General features: G+C 49.6%; 1 protein-coding gene across 1 annotated transcript in view; it reads right to left on the bottom strand.

Moving 5' to 3' along the window:
• The window catches only part of ATP2C2 (ATPase secretory pathway Ca2+ transporting 2), a 29,368-nt gene extending 9,157 nt beyond the window's left edge, over positions 1-20,211 (bottom strand). Inside the window, exons 1-15 of the mRNA XM_026092053.1 lie at positions 20,110-20,211; positions 11,118-11,228; positions 10,121-10,237; positions 8,810-8,899; positions 8,697-8,732; positions 8,547-8,608; positions 7,252-7,360; positions 7,023-7,172; positions 6,840-6,908; positions 6,089-6,164; positions 5,772-5,838; positions 4,296-4,420; positions 2,069-2,166; positions 1,783-1,884; positions 778-867 (exon numbers count right to left, since the gene is read on the bottom strand). Coding sequence (XP_025947838.1) covers positions 778-867; positions 1,783-1,884; positions 2,069-2,166; positions 4,296-4,420; positions 5,772-5,838; positions 6,089-6,164; positions 6,840-6,908; positions 7,023-7,172; positions 7,252-7,360; positions 8,547-8,608; positions 8,697-8,732; positions 8,810-8,899; positions 10,121-10,237; positions 11,118-11,228; positions 20,110-20,211 — 1,404 coding nt within the window. The remainder of the gene's footprint in view (positions 1-777; positions 868-1,782; positions 1,885-2,068; positions 2,167-4,295; positions 4,421-5,771; positions 5,839-6,088; positions 6,165-6,839; positions 6,909-7,022; positions 7,173-7,251; positions 7,361-8,546; positions 8,609-8,696; positions 8,733-8,809; positions 8,900-10,120; positions 10,238-11,117; positions 11,229-20,109) is intronic.
• Between the last annotated feature and the right edge of the window lie 301 nt (positions 20,212-20,512).

Here is a 20,512-nt window from a genome sequence, read left to right as displayed (position 1 = left end):
TTGCTTGGCTAATGCAGGAGGACAATTTTAATTTAGCATTTAGAGAAATACAGTGTTATTGTTTTACAAAAAATTATGGTTTCACTGTTACAGCTGCACACTTTAAAATGAGGAACCGACAGATGTTTGCAGGTAATATTTCTGTGTAATCATTTAATCAGCTAACTTTTGTGCTTTACAGCCCTCCCGAGGTCTGTGAACCGCAGGCTGAGTAACGCTGATTAGATGATATCTTGAGGTGTTTTACAGCCCTCTTTCTTTATCAATGAGCATGAATACAGTATTCAGCAGAAGTGTTTGTTTTACATACTCATGACTAGAAAAAAGTAGAAAGCTAGCAGATGACCCAACTCCAGGATGACCGTATGCCATGATTTCTAGTATGGCCTGTTCTTGCTCTTTTCCCCGCTCTCCTCTACTCCTCCTGAACTCTTAACTGGAATTGCAGAAAATATAAAAAAAAAAAAAGCAGTCTGATTTGAGCCCAGAAGAAATCCATTATGCAGAGTAATTGCACAGATTAATCAAGCAAAACAATTATTACTATTAATACAGAAGCTCAGGGAAGGTGTTTGTCTGTGACAGCAGGTTTATGTGGGAGAGATGTACATATATGACCTTGGGGAGAAGAGACAAAGAAAAACTAAAACCAGTGTGAAGACTTTAAAGGAGACTGCTCACTGCTGTCAATCAGTTCTAACAATTGCAGCTCTTTTTTTTTTTGGGGGGGGGGGAAGGGGTGAAATTTCTGGAAAATTTATATCTTAGCAATCTTACCTTCATTGCAAGGGCAATGAGAGCTCCTTCTGTGGGCTGTCCAATTACGTTATTTTTCCCAATAATGGCATTATTAACTATGCAGCCAGCCTAGAGAAAGTGACATATTTATGTAGGGTTTTTTTTTTAAACTAAATTCATAGTTTTTTCATCTCTTTTAATGAAGTAAATGTAGATTGAAAGCAGCCACATTCCAAAAGAAGAAATGTCACCAGATTTCAGATAGTCCAAATTCCAAATAGCCTTTGTCAAAAGGAGGAGAGTCAAGCAGTGAGTTTGGCAGAACATTTTGGAGCCTCAGAACATCTTCATGCCCAATAACAGCGTTCTCTTGAGATCAGTTCTTGGGCTTTCTAAACTCACTGAATCCATAGGACACACCAAAATTTCAGTAAAATGTTATGTTTTGGAGAAATTAACATGAAGCAAAACCCAAAACATATCTAATCGGCTTGACAAATCATGATAAGGAAAACCAGTCTCTCTTACTATTGCTTCTGACACGCAATATGGATACCATAAGGCCTAACCTTACTCTGAGATTCCAGTTCAGATCATTTGACTGCCCAAACAGTCTGCTTTAGCTTATACTTGAATGTGCAAATTTTATTTAATGTAACATAAAAACTAGAGACTATTGCTGTAAATTTTATATATTGGCTACTTAGCTGGATGAAGTTTAGAACCTGGCTACATTAAAAACCTGAACATGATCATAGTAATTGTTCTGTCCTCTATCAGAACTGCATTTTTACCCGAGACTTCAATGACACTTCAAGCTGACGGCTCTGGCCTCTCCCTAAATGTCTTATGCTTGCTATCTTTAACCAATAAGCTTCAGATATCTTATAATAATTACGCAAAACCTTTCTAGAAGAATGCTCTAGCAAGGCAGTTCATTTTAGAGTTATTAAAGTAACGTTTTTCACACTCATTACCCAAAGTGATCTGTGCAAGTTAAAATTACATGCAACTAGAACAGGCTGGTTCTTAATTTATACTTACCTCCACTAATTTTCCAACTGAGACGTTGGAAAATTCCTTGAGAATCTCCCTCGATGGCAAAAGATAAACATTTCCTTCTCCGTTGTAGCCCACCCCACTAACCTGAGGAAAGGAGAGAGAGAGAAAGAGCAAACTTCTCAGTATCAAGCAGGACTATACTACTATACTTTATACAGGGAATATTCTTGGTAGCTCAAAGCAATGCTTATAGTAAAGGTTGAACTAAAAGATAGCTGGGCCCTGGTGGGTCTGAATAGCAAAGTCCATGTAATTGCATCGTCCATACCTCTGCCTGGAATCCATCTGAAGTTACGAGCTGTGTCACTGTCATCTCGTTGGCTGTCAGAGTACCTGTCTTATCGGAGCAGATGACATTGCAGCAACCTGATGCAAGAAAGTTTTTAATCAGAACTAATCAGAACTAATCAATAATCAGAACTAATAAATATTGCCACTGAATGAGATTCAAGGCCCCAGAAGAGGGAGAACATGTTGCCCTGATGTTACTTAAACTGCACACGGGCATAAAAGCAAAAAACTACCAAGAAGTGGATGAGTTTCCTAAGAGGACATTGTTAAGGAAAAGATGAGGGGAAAAGAAATTCATTGCACATCAGGGTACCATGCACATAATTTGGATGTGAGATTTGGTAGAAGACAGCTGAAGAAGGCTACGTTGTACTGAGCATCATATCTTGGGCAGTCAGAGAAGGCACTGATTTCCAGAGAAGTGACCAGTGTTTCTGAGCTGCAATATTACACATCAGCAGAACAGCTATTATATACTGAAAAGAGATATTAAATTCCCACTCTGCCACATACTTCCTCAAATAGTCATTTAACCCTTGCTTCCCTGTCTCTAAATCAGAAATAATAGCACTTTCATATCTCACCAAGGGGTTGTGAGGGTAATGTGTTAAAGACTGCAACAAAAAGTACTTACAAATCAAGTGCTAAGAGCAGCAGTTGCCCCATTCAATCTCTGCTTTTTGGCAATACTATTTCAGCAAAGCACATAACAATTTGGAAGCCAGTTCACATTTGTTCCAGAGCCCATTTACACCATAATACAGCAAAGGAGTGAATTAGCACAGGGGCCTCATTAAGTCTAGTTTACACTCCCCAAAAGGGGGGAAAAGGACTTTAACATAAAAGAGAATCAGAATCCAGCTCCCTTCTAAGTCTGGATTTCTCTCGTGGTTCTGGAAGTGACCAAAGGGCTGAAGCACAGACCCTGTTAGCATGACCACCACTAGGTAAGAGCCCTGGGAGAATGAAGCAGATTGGGCTGTGATTAAATTAATTGCAGTTTTGAAGGATTAGCACAGAGCAAAGCCATCACCTCTAATATTTCATTTTTAATTATTTACAATTAAGGAATCAGATAAAGAAGCAGGATTATTTTTCTTCCTTTCAAAAGTTTAACAGACTTGGTGCAATTACTGTGCAGGAGAATACAGCTTTTTGCCACACTTAGACTGTCTTGCAGAGAAGCTGGGCATCTTGCCGTGATGTCTGTTTGGGTGCAGGCCTATTCAAATGAAATTTTAATGAGATAAGGCAGTTCCAGATGTCCTGGGTCAGGGGAGATGCAATAAAATAAGGGTGGTAGGAATTCTTTGCTGCAGAACAAACAAGGGCAGTTCAAACAGGGGCAGCACTTCCAGGAAAGACAAGTCTTAGCTGAAGGATCAGGCTCTGCAGCACATATTTGAAATTGCATGGGCCAGACCTGGAATTTAATTGCGCTTTCTGATTAGAATGCAAATTAGTATTAAATACACAGCGTGTCTTCTCCTTTCTGTAATTCCCATACTGACCAAGAAGGTCAGAGTAGCAGAGACTTGAATATGGTGATCTGGGGACAAGGGCCAAATTGGAAGTAAGGGGAGGCAGAAGAATAATTTCATTATAATCCAGCCCGCCCTGTGGCAGTGAGGATGGTCTGGATGTCTTCTCAAGGTCCTCTCTAGCCCTATTTTCCATGACTCTTTGGATGCCAGGGAAATGGCCACACAGACTGCAGAACAGCAGATGGTTTTGTCTATGCCATTAGGCTTGACTGGAGGAGTTGTAAGGTTTTCTATCCAGACACAAAAAAGGTGGGCAGGATGGACCTGCAGGATTGTCCCACAGGGTGGGGAGGAAAGAGGAACCAAGGAAACCAACTCAAGCAGGCACGTCTACAGAGAGGCTCCGGTCCCCATGGGCCTGTGCCTGGAATTGGGTTGCAGCAGAAAGAAGATGCCCCAAGTGTTTTATCTCTGCACCATTTCTAATGGAGGTTAGCTCCTGCCCATGTTCATAGCACTAAAATAAAGGAAAAGGGAGAGAAATGTAGGGCAGAAAATGTATTTAAGACTGAATGGGTTTCTCTGGCCCCATAAGCATATCCCCCCCCTTTTTTTTTTTAAATCTAATCAAGGCCCACCTGGACAGCCTATCGCTATTCAGTTCAGGCTTTGAAGAAGCCAGGCAGGTGACCAAACTGTGTGGCCTGTTTGCAGGCTTACCTAAGGTTTCTACTATGGGCAGCTTCTTCACAATCACTCTTTTCTTGGCCATCCGGAGAACACCCAGCACCAGCGTTACGGTGACCACGATGGGGAGGCCCTCGGGGATGGCAGCCACCGCCAGGCTGGGGACAGCGGAGAGAGACAACAGCTTCAATGGACAGGTCAAACCACAAGCATCTACCAAAATGTGGCAAATGGACATTTCCACGGCAAGCGCGTTTTCCTGCTTATCTGTGCATGTCTGGGAGGGAATCGACTGCCTGTGCAGCACTAACCACTGGAATTCTTGGTGCACTGTAAATACAAAAGCAGGATATTTATCCAGCCCTTCAACCTTCTTCTGGGTGATTTTGACAGAGCAATTACTTTTCTTCTTTACATTGCCAAAGAGCATTAACTTCTGGCTAAGTAGGGATTTAGGGGTTGGGTTTCATTTCATTTATTTAACTTTCTGAGGATGGAAGTTCAATATTCCTCAGCGTCACTGCTCGTTTGTTAGCTGCTGGCCTCTGGCCGTACCTACCCCCTCGTGCCCTCTCCCACACGTGGGTGCAAGCTATGGAGACAGGGAGCAAACTCCCCAAATGTCCCTATGCTGCAAGGTGAATTGGAGCAGCATTAAAAACTGCAGCTGCTGGCTTGCTAGAAAAATCCAGACACTGTCTGCTTCTGTCCCTCAGTTATTCCATGGATAACTCCGAGCACTTCTAGAAGGGTCCAAAAAGTAATCACACAGGACTTTCAAATCCATAGGCTGTTCTCCAAAGGTTAGACTTAACCGGTTTTCTTTTTTTTGCCACCATATCCCCCTAGGACACAGGCAGGTGGACACTGAGCTAGTTTGGCTTCTCTGTTGTTCCCTCATCTGTGGTCTTATTTTTATTTCCATACAATCTTTTTTTTTCTTTTTTTTTTCTTTTCTTTTTTTTTTTTTTTAAGTGAATGATTTTAGCGCCACGACAACACTGAACAACAGGTTTTATTGATACTACTAAAAACACATGGTTTATTATGTTTGCCTAAGGGGTTGAGCATGCATTTTATGTCACATAAAATGCACATTCTAATCTTTATATGTAAATGCAGTAAGAACAGCAAAGGCTAATATTTGCTGTTGCTACACTCCCACTAAATTCATAGTGCGGATAGTTAAGGACATTCACAGCAGGATGAAGTGGAAACGGTTGTGAAGATTTTTCAAACTACATCATTCAAAGGAAATAAACAAAAAATAAGATCTGAATTTAACATATCTACAAGATCAGATAAACTCCCAAACTTTAGGTCTTTTTTCCTACTAAATTCTATAGTAAAGCTCACATTAATTTTGCCAGTGCAAGATCAATACATATTTATGAAGGATCTTACACAAGTTCTTTTTTGGGAGGAGAAACATCCATTGTTTTTGAATAGAAAAATCCCTGGGACTTATTTCATTATAATACAAAGAGAAAGGTACTTTCTAGTCCTCACCTAACTCCGATTGTGAACATGCTGAGAAGATGCTTCCCTTGTAACCAGCCAATGAGCATTATTAAGCCTGGAGGGGGGAAAAAAATAGTTGATTAAAAAAACCTTAAGAAATTCGTATGTCTCTAACCTGCTATAGCTGTTGTTGGGGAACTGAGTGTGTGATAAGGCCCCCAGACCTCTTCTTCCCAAGCATCCCTGCTTGGACCCTCCAAAATCCAGGTCACCCACATCACCAGGTACATTTGAAAAAAGTGGCCCTGGAGCACAGCGGGTTTTCACAGCTGACCACACAAATATGAGCGTTTCCTTCAACTCACCAATTATGCCGAAGGAGAAAAGAGTGAGTTGTTTGCCCAGTCTATCCATGCTTTTCTGGAGAGGAGTTTTGGGAGTCTGGAAACGTTAGAAAATAGTTATTTTTCTCTGCTTGTTACATAAGATGAGAGGAACGCAGCCTGCGTGGAACGACTGACAAGCACGGTATTGCTGTTATCATTACTGTGGTCCTTAACAGCTGCCCGATACACCCCAGTGCTTAGCAAGCCTGAACCCGGCCCGGGGGTCCACCCGGCGCAGAGCATCCCGCAGAGCAGCTCTGCCTCCGAGCAACCAAGGCAGCAAGAGGCCGGAGAAACAGGAGGAGGCGGCAGTCGCTCTGCTTTGCTGCGATTTCTTGTGCTAAAGGCTCAACCACCTCAGGTAAGGGCGTTAACTAGTTCCTAGACCCTTATCTGTGTTCGCTCAGAGAGCTGGGCCATGAAGGTTTGGCAGGTGTGAAAGTAAAATTTTGGATACCTAGTGGAAATTGCGGAAACAAAGCAACCATGAAGTTTAGGTGACTACAAAGTTAGCTGCAAACTGAGCCTCAAAAGTTTAGATTTAGAAACCAAAATGCTGCTTAAAACCTTCTTTTTTGGCTATGGCCCTTTGCTAGTCCCTCAGTCACATGGGAATTTCAGAGCAGAAGGGGAAAGAGACCCCAGCGCATTAACGTGCAGAACTGCTCCTGCTCATGAGCTTTCAGCTAGGACTTCCACCATTGCAAGAGTGACATAGAGACTTCTTTACCTCTTCAGCTTGCATCATTTTAAACACCTCGCCAAACTGTGAATTTTCACCTGTCCCAATAACTACCCCCTGAAAAGAGGGGAAAAAAAAGAGAGAGATTAAAAAAAACTGGTATGATATCAATCTTACTTAGAAGATTCTGTAACTACTGTGGAGGAAAAGATGGAGGATGGCAGGACTCACTTTTCCCTTCCCATACCGCACCAGCGTTCCCATGAAAACAACATTGCTCAGCGTTGTTATGTCTCCAGCTTCCAGTACTACACCGTCCGTCTTGTTGCAAGGCTCAGCTTCTCCTGTAAAACTGGATTCATCTACCAGCAGATCTGTAACCTAATTAAACACATGCATTTCTGGCACTGTTAAGACTTGAAACTTCCAAAACGGGCTTTTGGTGTGTTACTGTATTTACCTCTATCAGTCTAAGGTCTGCAGGAACCCTGTCTCCCACAGAAAGATGTATGATATCTCCAGGCACAAGCTCCCGTGCTAGAAGGTGCTGCAGTTTTCCTTCCCTTAGGCTGCATTAGGCGAATGGAAAAAAAGAAACAAAAAGCAGGCCGTGAGCACTGTGCCGTGCTCTTTCTGCAGGCCCGGGAATGCGACTGGCAAGGAGGTGAGCGCCCTGCCCCAGAGAGCTTCCCATGCAAATAAGAACGTAAAAATCTGCGTAACAATGAGGAAAGATGATTATGTTCCCTTTTGGGCTGCTTTAATTCATAAACAGATGGGCAGATTATGGAAGATTCACCTTTCAGCAATTAGTGACTTAAATAGCATACAAGTGGTAGGTAGAAAACGCAAGCCGTGCTTTCCCCTGGCTCGCGCTTTAAATAATGCCAGGCAGATTGCTTAGCTTAGGAGACTTGAGAAGCTTTCCGAAGGCAGAATCACTCCTGGCATTTTGCTATTATATTAAAAGTGCAGCTTTTTGAATGCTTAGATGCTTACACTGTCATATTAATTGCAAAAAATCCAAACAGTGGCGTTAGCGAGATCCAAAGCTGGGTAATCTTTGGAACAAGAGCGAGCCGCACCGCTTTACAGGTACAACCTTCCTCCGAGCCTAACGGCTTATTTGTGTCGGTCCTGACGGAACCGATTTGCAAAGACACAAACGCGAAAGCATCTCCTGTAACCCGCCACGCCGGTACCGCGCGTCAAAGCGATCCGGCACGCAGGACGCCATGCAGCTCTTCCGCGGAAACGCGGGCCGTGGCGGGGCCGCGCGAGCCCCCGGCCAGCCGGCAGCCGAACGCCACGCGGGCGCAGGGACAGGCGGGCGCGGGCGAGGAAACACGGCTCACGCGCGCGAGCGAGCCGGGCTGCTCAGCCCCCCGCGGGCGTTCGGCGCCGCTCCGCCAGGGCAAAGCCGCCCGATGCTGGTGGAGCTCCTCCCGCCGCGTGGGGAGCCAGCGACGCGGCGGCCGGCCGCGCGGACTCCTGCGCCACCGGACAGCGAGCGGGGCATCTCTAGGAGCTTTGCGGTGCTCAGCGTTTGCCCCGTTCCTCCGGATGCCTCCGGGCAGATTTGGAGCCGGTGGCTCCATGGAGATGCAACCACCCTGCCGCGCTTCACGTGGGGCTGCACGCGCGCGGGCTGCCTCCTCCCGCCGCGGCGCTTGCTCCCCGCTCCGTGCCCAGGGACCCGAAGAGCATCCTCCTCCTCCTCCTCCTCCTCCTCCTCCGTCGCTTGGCGCGCCTTACCAGTTGCACTCGGGGGGCACCAGCTTGTTGAGCTCCTCCAGCGATTTTTCGGAGCGATACTCCTTGGCAAGGGGAAGGGAGGACAAAGGGGCGTCAGCGGGGGGCGGCGCGGCGGCTCGCCCCGCGCGGCGCAGCGCAGCCCGGACGTACCTGGATGAAGGCCACGGTGACGACGATGAGCACGGCCTGCGAACAAAGAGCCGTTACCGCCGCGGGCGCCGCAGTGAGCCGCGGGCCGGCCGGCGGGCGGGAGGGCCACCTACCATCGCGATGCTCGCGGCGTCCTCGTATTCTCTCGTGACGACGCTCACTAAGGCAGAGGCCAGCAGCAGGAGAATGAGCGGATTTTTAAACTAAAAAAAATAAAAATTACAACGGATGGTAGTGAAACATGGCATCGCTGAAGCTGAGCTGGCATCAGGCATCTATAGAAAGGATTGCAAACGCGGGCCGGTCTCTGCAAGCTGCCTGGAGGCACGAAGGCACACACAAAACCTTTAATTGTCTTTTTAGAATCCGAAACCAGAAATCCTCCCCCTTTTTTTGTTTTTTTTTTTAAATCTGCTAAGCTCTTCCTTGGGCACAGGGCTGCTGAAAGGAGCACAGCAGCGGTCAGGCACTTCAACCCGATCCTCGAGGCAGCCCTGGCACCGCGGGCAGGTTTCACCGAGTCGACAGGTTCTCAGGGAAAAGGGAACTTGTGAAACTTTGGGAAAGCTCCTCACTTTTTGTCATTTTAAATATGAATTTTACGGCCCTTGCTCCTACTTGAGAAAATGATAGCTCTGCTCAGCTAGCAGCACGGGAATTGGTGTCACTGAATGAAGTCAGGCAAAGACAAGACCACCTCTTTTGGACAACAGGACTGCGGAGATGCACGGTGGGAAAATCAAGGCTTAAACATATTCCCTGCTGAAGGCAAAGATTAGTTTCTCTGTATAAAGACTGGATGAAAGTGGATGCTTTACAAAAATAGCAACTGGAAGAAGCCGCTGGAAGGGCCTGCTGGGAGGCACTGCCCAAGAGCCAGGGAACGGACTGCGTGGTCCTACAGGCGGCACCTCCAGGGAGACCAACAGGTTGTGAAAGGCACTAAATATGCACCCAGTAATTCGTGTGGTGTCCTCGGAGCAGAAATACCTCGTTACAGGAATTAAGGTTTAGTGCTTTCATTAACTGACCACTGTGGCAACCGAAATCGGAGGGAGTTTCAGCTCCCGCTGGTTTTCCCAAACCTTTCACGATTTTATTGCTCTTCTTAAAGGGAATAATTGTGCTCCAGAAATCAGGTCACTGATCCATAGCTTTTGATGTGTGGGCTGCATGGAGTTAAAAGGATGTATTTTTATTTTAAGATGCTATCTCCCCATTAAATGAACCCGCATCTTAATTCACATCAGCTTTCCTGTGGGAACAGAGTGTCTCTGTACCCAGGACACATCCTGTCCCAAGACTGAATCCGTGGAAATAGAAACCATCAATATTTCAATGTACCGAAACACTCAGGCCCATTCAAAGCAGGGTCCGCTTAGCAGGTTCACCAGGAAATGAGCATCCGGGCAGAAAATCCTCACCTGGTCTAGATATTTCTTCCATATCGGCTCCGCGTTATCTACTGAAAATTCATTCCAGCCATGTCTTAACCTGCGTTGCAGCACGGAAAACTCAGACAGTCCAGTTTGCAAATCAACCTAGAGGGAAACAAAAAAGCCAGCACGACACACTGCACAGTCGTCACAGAAAACGACTTCAGGCAAATCTAGTTATGTTAGAAAACTTTTAGTAAACTGGGCCGGATATTCATGATTCAGTTCTTAGAAGTCCAGTGACTGCTCTTTCCCTGGCAGAGTGCATAGCTTTGCTCCCGATCCAGCATAGTCCTACAGGAAAAACAGTAAAGCTACCCACTGTTTTTCTGTTTATGGACTTATTTCTACTAAACTATAAAGCTTTACCATCATCCATCACAAGAGCCCATAAAGCGAGCACAAGTTAATTAACAAAACCTATTTCCAGAGGTGGGGAGCCATATAGTAGAGGGCAAATTAAAAATCTGAAACAGTAAAGGAAAGAACTGATTTCTGGTTTCACCGTACGTTCCAAGGAGGGAAAAAAAGATCGTGCTCTGACGAAGTTCAGAGAGGACAAATGGAGAAGGGGCAAGACATATTTTGCCTGCGTTAAAAGATAGCAATGTCAGACACCAAAATAATACCGAGCATTACACACTTCCTTGGTCCTGGCCTTTCTAAATTGCCATCTACTTTTCCTGTCTCTTGGCAAAGGGCTGGGAGCCCTCAGGTTTCTGGTCTACGCAATTTAACCCTTTCCGCTGCAGTCAGGGGTCGCTCAGCCACTAGAAATCCTCCCCCAGCACCAGGCGAAGCAACTGCTCCGCGCCGGGTCTCGGACGCGGTCGATCCGAGGCTTCGCCCCACAGCAAAAGCGGGTGCACCAGGCGCCCCAGAAGTTTGCACGTGAAACCAAAGACCAATTTTGCAGCTCGGTTTCTTCACCGAGTCAGATCACACTGCCTGTGTCGCTGTTTTCACAAATACTAAGAAGCCTCACGTTTAAAGCTTTTGCCAAGTCTTCTTTCTGGCATTTACAGGCATCTTTGGGGGGCAGAGCAGCCACTTCCTTCTCTTGCTCGATGACTTTCAGCTCACACTCCTCGTAGGTCTGAGGAAGAGAGATAAAGCAGTTGTCAGGCAGCACCATCGTTAATAAAAGCATTTCATTGTCTCTTTGGTTCTTCTTTTAATCCCGTTCCTTTCCCTTATCTTTTCAACCATGTGATTTCACAATTAACTAAAACACTTCCTAAATCACAGCCCTTTATAACATTCGCTAATTAAGCTTTGTTACTGCCTCGAAGCTAGGTGCATCTTCTTATCTCTTTGCAGCAAGGAATATGCACGTTAAGTGACTTGTCCAAGGCGCAGGGACAGCCAGCGGCTGAAACAGCAGCTGCGAGAGGCTTCGTCCCCTACGCGTGCGGACACACGTTTCACGGGCCGGGGGCTTCCAGGGAGGGCAGAGACAGCGTTCACCTTCATTTTGGCATGCACGTTAGATGGGAGAACAGGAAAATTGCTATACTCTCCTGACACGGGGGGCAACACTTGCAAACCCACTGTTAATCCTGTCTTTAGGGCGAACCTTCAAGAATTCAGAACAGATGTGGTTGAGAGGGGAAAAAAGGAAAAGAAGCAGAGGCTTTTACAGAAAGTCAGGAGTACAAAACCTTCTTTTATAGCCGGGCAAGCTCAGGAGTCCCAGGCAGGGATTACGGGTCAGCGATATTTTCAGGGGACACAGAAGTACACGCTGCACTTGTAACCGTGCTCCAGCAGAACTGCACCCGCGCCGTCTTTGGGGGCTTGTGTGTGGGTTTTGGTCAGCTATACCACTTCGTCCAGATTTTCCAAACCAGTTCAATAGAAAAAGGGTCCAAGATCAGCCACAGCAAGAGAAATGCCCAGCAAAGAAGGACTTGGGCACAGCTGCAGTTGTATTATGACCATGATCAAACAGCAGAAAGGGCTTTTTTTAAACATATATGCATACATTTTCTATACCTATATATGTATATATAATATTTACATATATAATATTTATTTATAATAGGGATAAATGGGAGGCATAACAGAGGAGGCATGAAATAGCTCCTACTGCAGAGTAAAGGCTGAAGAAATTACAGTCAAGGGAACGGAGACTGATCCACCGGCTAGTAACAAAGCTTCTTTGGTGTGAAATGCGGCAAAACCAGTTAAAGTCGTGCAACATCAGTTGGAATCCAGCTCACGGGTCACTTCCATTTATATGGAGAAGCCTAATTCCAGGCCACGGCAGGAAGCTCAGAGCGGCTCCCTGGAAGAGCCAGGGGTCTCGTCGCGGAGCAGGCCTGCGCCGTCAGGGAAATAACGGCGTTTTTCCCGTGGCCCAAAACCCCCCTCGGGGCCCAGCGACCTGCCGGGTGCGGGTCTCGGCCCCGCTCCGCGCCTTTGCGGGGGGACGCGCCGTCGCCAGCCGCCGCCGCCGCTCTGCTCTCCAGCCACGTTGCGCTTCAGCTGGCTGCAGTTTTTAGGAGATTTCGCTGCGATCTGAGATTCGCCAGGCTCGGCTTTCGTTATGGCTTGCACCCAGCAGTTTGCCTGAAGAAATGACTAGCCCACGAACTGTTTAACACTGAGGCTGGGGATTTCTCAGCGGACCTGGGCTTGACGAATATCCGTTCTCTTCATCATCTTCCTGCCTGCAAAGTCTGGGGATGAGAATAGCTATGATTTTTTGCTCATTCCTACAAATCTCCAAACTACTCAATGACCAACAGGGGAATCGGGCTCCTGCCCAGTTCAGAAACTTCTCAGCCGAAAACACCAGGTATTTCGGCCGGCCCCGAGCTCCCTTCCCCGAGCGCTGCGGACAGCGAGGCCGCTGGCACGAGGTCCTGCCCCGCGGCCGCTGACTCCCACCTCCGCTTTTCTCCGCGCCGCACGGGGCTGCGGGGGAAACCTGGGGTCACGCAGCCGTTTTCCTATCGAGCCCTTACAATGATTCTGATGCCGCCTCGGTCGAAAGGTCGAGCCCGAATCTCATTTGCTATCAGTTCACGGGAAGAAAAGCGATTAGGAGCCGGGTTACCGAAAAGGCAAACACCCCCTGCTCCCCCCCGCCGGTTAGAAGGGAGCTCGGGGCTCTGGCGCGTGCAGGTGTCCTGCTGCGGACAAGGGCTTTTCCCTGCCAATATCTTGCAGTCTGCTGCACACGCAACGCTCAGAACAAGGAAAACCTGTTTTTCCTCATTAAAAACATAATGGGCTTAAACTTGCGAGAGGGGAAAAATGAACAGCAAATGGGAGCTAGAAAAATTTCTGAGCCAGCTGGAGGAAGAGAAATCAGATGGGGGGGGGGGGGCCGACCCGCTCGCGCTTGCTCCGGCGTGGACAGACCGCGCTCTGCTCTGCTCCTGCCCCGGCCGTGCGCCGCGAGTCGCCGCCAGCCGGGCCCGGTCCCAGGTACCCGGGCAGTATAATAATAAATAAATAATAAATAAAAGGCCCTCCGTATCCTTTTTTTTTCCAATGCTCTTTGCAGCGTTCCCCGAAATCCCGGCCGGCCACCTGCCGGAGGCGGTGCGACGGAGCGATGGTGCAGCGCAGGGACAAGGAGGGAGGAATCTCGCCCTTCCCCAGGGACGGGAAAACCCCTTCACATTTACCCTTATTCACAAAGCACAAGAGCGTATGTTAATTAACGGCGCGTTTCTGCGACAGCCGCCTCCTGACCTACAGCTATGTGCCAGGCGGCCCCAAAAAAGGAGCTTTTGTGTCCAGCTTTGGGAAATACAAGACCGTCTCAGTGCAGCTTAGGAAACAATTTAGCCCGATGCCACTGCAGATCACCAGAGCTCCTATCTGAGGAGGCTTACGCAGCGCAAGCCTTAAAATCCTTAACTAGGGGGATTTGGTGAGCTACCCTGGTTTTTCTTTGCTTGCTTGTAGCAGCAGGGCCCTGGGTGGCCACGTTGCTGCTCCGGCCCTGGAGAAACCTCTCTGACCATTCGCACGTGCTGGTAAGAACCAGAGGTGGTTTCTGCAAGCTCTTGCTGGATGCGCCAGCAGCATTGCTAAGCCCTGCTCCTTAAAAAGTCTCCTGCCACCTCCTGGTGTTGCAGGCCTTTTTTAAAATCACTGTTTATTGACCCACAGCCCCGCTGGTAACACACGGGATAGCGGCAGGGGCTGCTACCCCTCGCTCTTCCCTTGCTCCCCGGAGGGGAAGAGGAAGAGCTGGGCCATCTGCACCTGGCCGAGCATGGCCGGGGCTGCTGCCACCAGCCCCGGGTCAGCCCCTGCTCCGCGCAAACCCCCTTGCTCAGTGCAGGAGCCGTTTTGCTCCAGGAGCAATCTGCCTTCCCAACACCCCGGCAATTCACCCCAAATCTCCAGGAGTATTTCTGCTTACACGTGTCCCTCTGCCTGCTGACCACATTTTGTGGTATTTCTCCGCTGCTCTGAGGCGTATTAGCATAGGACACTGCCCTTATTCTAACATTTGCTCAGCAAGTTGCCTTAGAAGTGACCCAAATGTCCTTCTGTGTTTAAAAAAAAAACCCCAATGATTTATCCCTACTTTGTGTCTCCCAACTCTGCATTACACCAACAGCCAGGTAAACTCCCAGTTCATCTCTTCTCCGTGACCTCATCGACTCCCACGAGCGGCGATACCGAAAGCCGCCCAGGCGTGCAGAAAGACGGACAAATCCGCTAGGAATAAAACACAGGACCGTCTCGTATAGAAACGTGCCTCGCATTCATTACTGTGCTGGTTTGATTACAGCAGCTTCCGCGGGCTCCCCGGTGCTGCTGACTCTACATACATGCACGGAGGCGCAGTTCCTGCCCCCCAAAAAGCTTATATTCCCATGAAAAGAGCCAAAGGGTGGGAAGGGAGGCAGGCGCGGGGGCACCGTGCCTGCGGTCACCCGGAGTCGGGGTAGGAGCCAGGTCTCCTAGGTGCCGGCTCGGCACGGCTGTTTACCTAGGGAAGGAGCGGAGGAAACGCGTGACAGCGCTCGCAGGGGACAAACGCGCCCGGGCGGGTTTGCAGCCGGCTCCATCTCGGAATCGATGGCTGCGCCGCGTGCCTCGGAGCCCGGGCTGCTGCAAAACAAGCCTTTGCCCCCTAAGAGTTAATTTGTACCGATTAGCTCCTGCCCGCAGGTGGATTCCCCCCCCCCCCCCGGCTTGTCCTGCCCCTCGCTCCGGCGGTGCGTGAGCCGGGATCGCGGCTGCCAAACCCGAGCCACCTGCTGGCATTCGGAGCAGCCCAGGCGGAAAAGGCGAAAGCGCAGGGCTTGCCGCAAAGCACACAACCCTAACTGCGTATTCTGGCAGAGGGCTGGGGTCAGCAGCGCTGGGGATTTCCCCCCCCCCCCACCTCTGCCTTCACCGAGATTTTGCATATTTTTTTCCCCCCATCTTAGATCACTTTGGACACGTTATGATGTTGTAATCCGGTCAAGAGTGGCCGGGGTTATTTAGTCTAAAGAGCCCTTTAGAACATTAAAGAGAAAACCTGTTCTTGTAGATTCTTCACAGCCGCTGAGAAAATAAATCCCGCCAGCCCCTAGAAAGCCTTTAAGGTCCTTTTCTTGCGCGCATGGAAGGCGAGGGCCCTGCGGCCGCATCTCGGCAGGGCCACCGGCACGGGACACGGGCAGGTGCCCTCCCGGCACAGCCTGGGGCTTTGCGTGCAGAGGGGCTGGCGCCTCGGGATTTGCTCTCCAAGCGCCCCGCTCCGTGCCCGTCCCTGGGCGCTGCTCCTCCCGCCGCGCGGCCACGGCCCCCGGCACGTTCTCGCGCCCCTCTCTGCTTTCTGCTCCTCTGGACCTCGGCACCGCGTTGTTTTTTGCGTGGGCTAGAGCCCCCGCTCACCCTGCTCGTGGATACAAGCCTCCAAATCGGCGCCTTGACCGTTGGAAAGCCAAGGGTTTTGCACAAGTGCCGCGCTAAGACCATGCCCTGCGTTTGAAGTCGCCCCTGCGGCTGCTTGAAGGCAGAAGCAAGGTCTGCCTGGCTGCAAACCCATCGCCCCTGCTTGCGCCAGACCCTCGTCGTGCAGAGCCGCCAAGCCCCGGCACGCTCTTCCTCCTGCTCAGACTCGGCTATTTGTTTTTTAAAACCTCCCAGCTCCCCCAAACTAGAAGATCGCATTGCTATTCTTGCGGGAAAAGCCTTATGCTGCCGCTCGTCTTTCCCACGAGCAGACAGACAGACACCCTGGAGGAGGAGGAGTCCCCTCACCCACCCAAACCTGCCCTACCCAGCACCACGACAGACAAGCCCACAGCAACTCAGGGCACCTGCTCATACCCCCGCTCTGCAGCAGCGAGGGGCGTCAGTCCTCAGCCCTGCTTCGTCCCAAAACACCTGCGCGAGAGCGGGGACGGCCTTAACTCCTCGCCTGCTGGAAGCTTTTCAGAACTGATAAATTTGATTTTGGTTTCTGTGACAGCATATTCCACCATCAGTGACTGTGGTAGCAATTGAGAAGGTCTGAGGACAGGACAGCCCCTAAGGAGCTAGGATGTGTTGGTCGGCTAAACCCTTCCCTTCAGCACTCCTGGACTGAAATCCCTTACGGGCTGTGTAAATAAACGTCGCGGGCACTGCTGACGTGGGTGCGCGGAGGCAAGCTCTCACTCTCCTTGCTTGCACCTGGAAAGGGAAGTTGTGCTACTTGGTTTCACTTTGGGGACATATATAAAGATAGATACCTGCATGGTAATAAAAATGTTGTGGTACAAATGCTCGGCATCTCTGGGAGGATACGAAAACGGAGCCTGTGAAACCCTCTGCAGGTAAATGTTCATTGGTGTGAATCCAAAAATGGAAAAAAGCCTAGATCCAAAAGGAATAGTAACTTAGCAGTGAACATAGCTCAGGGCTGGGAGAGATCTGCCCTCCCTTTTACGACCACTGAGCCTGGCATGGATCAACAGCAGCAGGGGAAAAGATCGAGAAGGGTTTTGGTGCCTAGAAATGGAGCGATTGCAAAGAAGAAGTCCCAGCATCTTTGAAGAAACTCTGAGGAAGATCTTAATATGCCAAAACCTTCTACCCAGATCTGTCTGGACTAGAACCCAGATCCTTCCCAAAGCGAAACCTAAGAAGAGAGAAAGATCCTAAATCATAAGAGGCCCCCGATGAGCTGGAGGTAGATCCAGGTGGGGAGGTCTTCTCCAGTCCTGGTGGCCTCTGAGACATTGGAGATGTTTCCAGCTTGCCATGCTCAATAAGAAAGGGAGCCGCGTCCTGGCCGGCGCAAAGGGCTTGCACCGTGCACTGGTGACACCTGCGCCCGGGACTCCAGACCGGTGCGGTGGCACCCGCAGCAGCTCTTTTCCCCCATGAACTCCTCATCTTCTTCCTCCTCCCCTCCTACTCCAGCCTCTTCCAACTCATTTCCACAGCTGCTGTTGTAAACCCACGTAAGGAGGTTAATATGCCTTTTCCTGGGCAGCAGGATACCCGGAAGGGAGCTCCTTGGGTATTCTTCACCCATCTCTCCATGAAACACATAGGTCCTTCTCTTATGAGCCATAAACTGCCCAGAAATTCACCCTGATTCTGAATGTGTCACTGTAGAAAAAGATCTGAAACAGCATCTAGCAGAGCCCAGATACTGGCTATATTTGAGCTTTGATGAGAAAGTTAACTATTCTGCCATCTCCAGATTGTAACCACCAGCACAGGCTGTGAGCTGGGGATCACCTTTCAGCTACCAAAGTTGCAGCTTTTCCTTCACTCACAGTAATTTTTGTATTTATCCTGTCTTCAGTCTCATCGGATAACCTGTTCAAATTGCATTTCTGATTCGATCATTTCTTTCTGAGTTCTGTCTTTGCTGAAATCACTATAAAACTAGAGATAATGAAAAATAAGAATACAGTCTTAGCGCTGCGATGGATGCTGTAACCCACAGAGTAGCTGCGATACTCAAGGTTTTATTTTGCATTGTAGACAGAAGAAACAGAGTGTGGATCATAAGTCTCATTTTAAAGATGAAGACAAAAAGCTGAGACACAAATTTAAGGATCTGCTCAAGGTCGCATAGGAGACTAGTTTCAAGGGACTGAACTCACATCTTCTAAGCACCAGGACAACCCTTTTACCAAAATACTGTACGAAGTACAAGATTGAAAGTGTTCTGTAGTATTTTCAAATAAAGAAGTGAAATAACATCCTTAGAGGAAGTGTGAGTCAATTACCAGCCTATAAAATAACCTGGGAATATGTTCTTGTTTTATCAAGCTTCTTAAGTTGTGGTACAGTTATTAAGATTAATAATAATAGTAATTATCAGTGGCAAAAATATAAGGAAGTCTTTGGTGAACTTTTATAGAATAAATTAGAAACTTTTGGGGGTGTAATAGCTGTGTTAAACATTATGCTTTCATAATACAGTGTCATCCTCAAAAATCCCCCTGCTTTGAAACTGTTTCGATATGTTCAAGCCTTACTGCGATGGCACTGTAAAAAGATCTTCAGGTGTGCATTTAAGTGAGTCTAGTATCCATATAAGCCTTGGATTCAGGTTATTCTGGAGCTGTCCTTGCGTCTCCGTAGGACATTGCATTTGCATCAGAAAGGGGGCCTGCCTGGAAGTCGTTTCCCACTGATATTTCCCATTGCTTCCCATTGCTTCCTGCTTCCTAGGCCTGCAGCGAAAGTGTTGGGCATTTCACTGGCATATTTTAAATGCATCACGCTCTGCATAGACTAGAGCTCAGACTCCAGAAGGCCGTACATTTGGAAGTAAATATTATATATTATGGTGCAACAAACATGGTACTGCCAAAGCACAGGCCAGGCTAATTGCCAGTGGCTTCCTGACTGCGTAAGATGAGAAATCTTTGCTTCGTGTCAAAGCAAGAATACAAGCACTTTCTGGAAGCCCAGCAAGACCTTCCTTTTCTGTGATTTCGAGCTACGTGGAAGTAGCGTCTCGCAGCATCACACAACACACCGTGCGGTGTGTGGGGTCAGGAACCGAAGGTCTCCCGTCCTCCTCCCTCCACAGCACTGAGCAACCACCGCGCCGCAAAGACAAGACTAGCAGAAAACCAGAAGAGAGCAGAAATGGCTGAAATGCCATCTAGAGAAAGACCGGAGGCACTCACAGGACGCAAGCCACGGCCAAATGGCCATGGAAAAGACCACAAATATCTGCAAGAGCATGGAGGGTGCTTGTTGGGATGGGAGCAGGGACTAGCCCTACGTGCCGAAGGAATGGGACGAACCAGGGTCACGCGGGAGGGCGCCCTGATCCATCCGTCATGTGGGATGAAAAAACAAGTCTTGAGCAAAACCATGAGTTGTGGCAGTGGCAGCGGCCGCAGTGGCGATCCCATGCTGCCGCTGCGCCGAGCAAACACGTGATGATGAGCTTATCCCAGCCCGAAAGGTTTCGCGGAGTAAAGAGAAAAGAAAATGGGACACCTAAAGCACCACTGGCCGCTCCTTGATCCGTCTGCAGCGGTGCCAAGGAGGGGTAGTGAAGGGAGGGGGGGAAAAATCCGCGTTCTTACACGAGCATTTTTCAAGAAAAGCAAACGGCGCTCTGAAGCGGGCTCTGCAGGGCTGAGAACCGCTGTAAAGCTCTTTTTCGGTCGTTCATCGCGAGGTGCGACAACAAATAGCAACGCAGAGGAGAACCGGGGGGTAGGGCCGGACATCGCGGCGGGTGGCCGGGGCACCCGCGGGCCGGCGAGACGCCCAGCGCCTCGCACCAAGCCCACGGACCGCGCTGCGATCGCACCGATACGCGTTTCTTTGGCTTTTAATTAATACCCTCAGCGCAGAGAATAACGCCACCGGTCCGGAGCTTGGCCCGAGCGATGCGTCCTGGAAGCATCACGCGCAAACAGGTCACCTCGCCTCGTCCCGCCGCCCGGTGTCGATTAACGGCACCGCGGGCGTCCCCAGCTCGCGGGGAGGAAGGGGGGCACCCGCGGCACCCCGGGGCGGACCAGGGCGGCGGGGGGGATCCTCACCTCCTCCTCCGGCTCGGCGCTGCCCAGCGGCTGATAGGTCTTCTGCGCCAAGCGGCAAAGCGCCCGTTTCTGGAAGAGCCGGGAGAAGCCTCCTTCGACCATGGTGGCGGCGGCTCGGGTTCCCGCGGGCGCCGGCGGGGAGAGGCAGAGCTACGGGCGCCGGGGGGCGGCTGGGCGCCGTCGCCCTGCCCCGCTTCGCCCGCCCCGAGCCCGGCCGGCGGGATCCTCCGTGCCTCGGAGGGCGGCTGCGGCTGATATAGCGAGGCGGTGGCCGCCCGCCCGCCCGCAGCCGGGGGCTGAGCCGCGGGTCGGTCGAGCCCTCGCCGCCGCCACCGCCGCCGCCGGGCGTTTCCCTCCGCCCTCCGGCAGCAGGAGGAGCATCGCCGGGTGCCACCTCGCAGGG

Source organism: Apteryx rowi, unplaced genomic scaffold (genome assembly GCF_003343035.1).
Source record: "Apteryx rowi isolate R43461 unplaced genomic scaffold, aptRow1 scaffold_94, whole genome shotgun sequence".
In the NCBI taxonomy this organism is placed as follows: domain Eukaryota; kingdom Metazoa; phylum Chordata; class Aves; order Apterygiformes; family Apterygidae; genus Apteryx; species Apteryx rowi.
This window is presented reverse-complemented; position numbering and strand designations above follow the sequence as displayed.